Source organism: Nerophis ophidion, linkage group LG21 (genome assembly GCF_033978795.1).
Source record: "Nerophis ophidion isolate RoL-2023_Sa linkage group LG21, RoL_Noph_v1.0, whole genome shotgun sequence".
Lineage (NCBI taxonomy): Eukaryota > Metazoa > Chordata > Actinopteri > Syngnathiformes > Syngnathidae > Nerophis > Nerophis ophidion.
The window spans coordinates 40,716,436-40,721,435 of record NC_084631.1 but is presented as its reverse complement, the minus strand read 5'-3'; the positions used below and the strand labels follow the sequence as shown (position 1 = coordinate 40,721,435).

At 39.7% G+C, this 5,000-nt stretch overlaps 1 protein-coding gene across 1 annotated transcript in view; it reads right to left on the bottom strand.

The window, feature by feature from the left end:
* The window catches only part of LOC133540117 (thrombospondin type-1 domain-containing protein 7A-like), a 149,572-nt gene that overhangs the window by 41,675 nt on the left and 102,897 nt on the right, over nt 1-5,000 (bottom strand). The window contains exons 9-10 of the mRNA XM_061882624.1: nt 2,976-3,091; nt 1,152-1,290 (exon numbers count right to left, since the gene is read on the bottom strand). Of these exons, the coding sequence (XP_061738608.1) occupies nt 1,152-1,290; nt 2,976-3,091 (255 nt within the window). The remainder of the gene's footprint in view (nt 1-1,151; nt 1,291-2,975; nt 3,092-5,000) is intronic.

Genomic DNA, 5,000 nt, shown 5'->3' with positions numbered 1-5,000 from the left:
ATGTATCACATTTATGTACTACGTGTCAAAAGTTAGCATACTAATTTTAGCACATTAGCACTACTATTAGTACAAAGTGTCACATATTAGTACTTAGTGTCACATATTAGAAGATATATGTGACACTTTGTACAAATGTGTGACACTTTGCACTAGTAGTGTCACATATTAGTACTACTATTAGTACAAAGCGTCACATATTAGTACTAAGTGTCACATATTAATACTAAGTGTCACATATTAATAGATATATGTGACACTTTGTACGTATATGTGACACTTTGTACTAATAGTGTCACATATTAGTACTACTATTAGTACAAAGTGTCACACATTAGTACTAAGTGTCACACATTAGTACTAAGTGTCACACATTAGTACTAAGTGTCACACATTAGTACTAAGTGTCACATATTAATACTAAGTGTCACATATTAATAGATATATGTGACACTTAGTACGTATATGTGACACTTTGTACGTATATGTGACACTTTGTACGTATATGTGACACTTTGTACGTATAAGTGACACTTTGTACGTATAAGTGACACTTTGTACGTATATGTGACACTTTGTACGTATATGTGACACTTTGTACGTATATGTGACACTTTGTACGTATATGTGACACTCCGTACTAATAGTGTCACATATAAGTACTACTATCAGTACGTGTCACATATTAGTACTAAGTGTCACATATTAATAGATATATGTGACACTTAGTACATATATGTGACACATGTAGTACATGCTAACGTTAGCATGCTAACAGTTAGCTTGAGTCCCATACAAAGTTGTGTGACTCTAAAGGTGTACAACTGGGGAATTAGAGCATAAAATTAGCTTAAAAAGTTAGCACTTTGACGTTAGCATGCTAACAGAGTGACAAGTGTCACAAACCAGGTAAATGACTGTCGGGTAAACTTTAGCAAATTTAGCTCCAAAAGCTCACACTTTGATGGTAGCATGCTAACAGTTAGCTTGTTCCACATAGCAAGTGCAGCAGGCCCATAAATATAATCCAAGCAGGAATCTCAGCCGCTAATCTATTTTGTCTAACTAGGGGCTTTACAGTTGGGTCATAAAGTCGACATCATATGAATGGCGGACATTGTTTCTAGCACAGTTGGAGTTGCAGGTCTTACTTGTATCCCGGACACACTGAGGGAGCGTCGCAGTCTCGCAGCTGACTCAGCACTTCAGGACAGTCCTGACCTCCGTTGGCTGGGAACTGAACCACCACCCGTCTTCTGTGCTGCTGCTGCTTCTTCTTCGTCTTACCGCCTAACAACAAGCAAATGTGTTTATTTATCATCACGTGACTGTGAGAATGCTCCACACTTTCACTTTTCTACACCAAACTTCATCTGTTTATTCTTCAACTTCAAATTATTTAGTGAATGCTACAAAGCAGCCAGACATGTGGTTTTTCTTTTTCTTCTCCACTTTGGCACGCTCTCCCTTTTACATTTTTCACCCGATTTAAACCGTTTCAACTTCAAACTGTTGAGTCTATTCGAGAATCCCGGGATTTTCTTTGACACATTTCAAAAATTCCCCGGATTTCCCAGAATTCCGGGTTTTCCGGGACATTTTTCCTATTCAAAATGAATTGGTCATTTTTCAAACTTTCACCATTTCCACATTTTTCCACCTATTCAAATAATTTCATCTTCAACACATTTAACCGTCCTGGAAATTCAAACTATATTGTTTTCAAGTTTGAAAAAATTCCAGGGTTTTCCAGAATTCCTGGTGTTCCAAAGCCCTATTTCCTCCCTTTTTTCTGGCGACTACTCCTTCCACATTTTTAACCAACTTCATCCGTTCTACCCTCAAAACATTCCTCTTTATCAGGAAATTAAAAAAAGTTTTTTAACTGGGAAAAATTCCCAGTTTTCCTGAAATTCCAGGAATTCCCTAATACCATTCGTCAATTAAAAATATTACTACTTCAACATTTATCGACCTTTTTGAAAAACGGAAACTCATTTAGACCAATCAAGTTTTTTACCAAATTAAAAAAAACATTCCCGCTTTTCCCGAATTTCCCTTTGAACTCAATAGGACATTCTTCAAAGTTCCATAACTCACACATTTTTCATCGGATTCAAACGGTTCCAAATTCAAAATATTCAACTTGCTTGGGAATTGTGTGCTCTTCTTCAATAATTCTAAATAAAATTCATGGATTTCCCACGAGGCATTTTTTATTTTGCATTTTCCTCATTCAAAACAAATTGGCCATTTTTCAAACTTCCACAATTCCCACATTTTTCAACCCATTCAAAGCATTCCAACATCAACAGATTCCACTCATCCTGGACTTTCCACGTTCAACAAATTTCCAGGAATTCACCATATTTGGTAACCTATTTCCAGCTTTCTTAAGTTCGACTACTCCTGTCACATTTTTCAACCGTCCCACCGTCAAAACACTCATAACATTCAGGACAAAACCCAAGTTGGTTGAAGAGCTAGAAGAATTCACCGAAATTCCAGGAATTTCTCAATTAAAAACTGTTACTACTTCAAAATTTCTTCACCGATTTAAACAATTCCAACACCAACCAATTCAGCTCATTCGGGACATCATAGAACTCATTTAAAAAAACAATCCTGCTTTTCCCAAAATGCCCAAATTTCCAGTAAGTTCCCATTGAAATGAATGGGACATTTTTTCAAGTTGCACAATCCCCACATTTTTCTACCTATTCCAACCATTCCAACATCAACACATTCCACTCATCCTGGACTTTCAAACTAACACTTTCCCAAGTTCCAAAACCCAATTCCGGGTTTCCTGGAAATTCTAACTCTTTTAAATGTCTGATTGAACTACAAATGATGTCATACATGAACTTCACACACACATGTTGCAGCACTGACTTAATCAGCAGGCTGGCCTTTAAAACAAAAAATGGTGTCATTAGTTATAAAGGAGTTATTACATGAGATAAGACATTTACCTGTCTGACAGGTGGAAGGACAGCTGCTCCATTCACTGTAGGACGTGACCACACAGTCTCTCTTGCAGGGCAGCAGGCACGGCCGCACTGTGTCTGGACGCAGACTCTCTGGACACCTAGGACACAAACATCTCACACTTAGTACGCGCATACTACATTTAAGTGACATGTAGTAAATATGTGACATGTAGTAGAGTATATAGGACAAATATGTGACATGTAGTAGTGAACATAGGACAAATATATGACAAGTAGTACAGTACATAGAACAATGAAACATCATCCTAATGACGCCTGTGTTGTCACAATGAAACATCATCCTAATGACGATGTTTCATTGTGACGACACAGGCGTCATTAGGATGATGTTTCATTGTGACGATACAGGCGTCATTAGGATGACGACACAGCCGTCATTAGGAAGATGTTTCATTGTGACGACACAGGCGTCATTAGGATGACGACACAGCCGTCATTAGGAAGATGTTTCATTGTGACGACACAGGCGTCATTAGGATGACGACACAGCCGTCATTAGGAAGATGTTTCATTGTGGCGACACAGGCGTCATTAGGATGACGACACAGCAGTCATTAGGATGTTTCATTGTGACGACACAGGCGTCATTAGGATGACGACACAGTCGTCATTAGGATGGTGTTTCATTGTGAAAACACAGGCGTCATTAGGATGATGTTTCATTGTAACAACACACGCGTCATTAGGATGATGTTTCATTGTGACAACACAGGCGTCATTAGGATGACGACACAGCCGTCATTAGGATGGTGTTTCATTGTGACAACACAGGCGTCATTAGGATGATGTTTCATTGTGACGACACAGGTGTCATTAGGATGGTGTTCATTGTGAAGACACAGGCGTCATTAGGATGATGTTTCATTGTGACAACACAAGCGTCATTAGGATGATGTTTCATTGTGACGACAAAGGCGTCATTACGATGATGTTTCATTGTGACGACACAGGCGTCATTAGGATGATGTTTCATTGTGGCAACACAGGCGTCATTAGGATGATGTTTCATTGTGACGACACAGGCGTCATTAGGATGATGTTTCATTGTGACGACACAGGCGTCATTAGGATGATGTTTCATTGTGACGACACAGGCGTCATTAGGATGACGACACAGCCGTTATTAGGAAGATGTTTCATTGTGAAGACACAGGCGTGATTAGGATGATGTTTAATTGTGACGACACAGGCGTCATTAGGATGATGTTTCATTGTGACAACACAGGCGTCATTAGGATGACGACACAGCCGTCATTAGGATGATGTTTCATTGTGACGACACAGGCGTCATTAGGATGACGACACAGCCGTCATTAGGATGGTGTTTCATTGTGAAAACACAGGCGTCATTAGGATGATGTTTCATTGTAACAACACACGTGTCATTAGGATGATGTTTCATTGTGACAACACAGGCGTCATTAGGATGACGACACAGCCGTCATTAGGATGGTGTTTCTTTGTGAAAACACAGGCGTCATTAGGATGATGTTTCATTGTGACGACACAGGCGTCATTAGGATGATGTTTCATTGTGACGACACAGGTGTCATTAGGATGGTGTTCATTGTGAAGACACATGCGTCATTAGGATGATGTTTCATTGTGACGACACAGGCGTCATCACGATGATGTTTCAATGTGACGACACAGGTATTATTAAGATGGTGTTTCATTGTGAAGAAACAGGCGTCATTAGGATGACGACACAGGCGTCATTAGGATGATGTTTCATTGTGACGACACAGGCGTCATTAGGATGATGTTGCATTGTGACGACACAGGCGTCATTAGGATGACGACACAGCCGTCATTAGGATGATGTTTCATTGTGACGACACAGGCGTCATTAGGATGATGTTTCATTGTGACGACACAGGCGTCATTAGGATGATGTTTCATTCTGAAAACAATGCTGAGGCGGCACGTCTCTGCTTCTACAACAACAGACTGGACTCATTTGCATACTCTGCAGGGGGGCTGGCA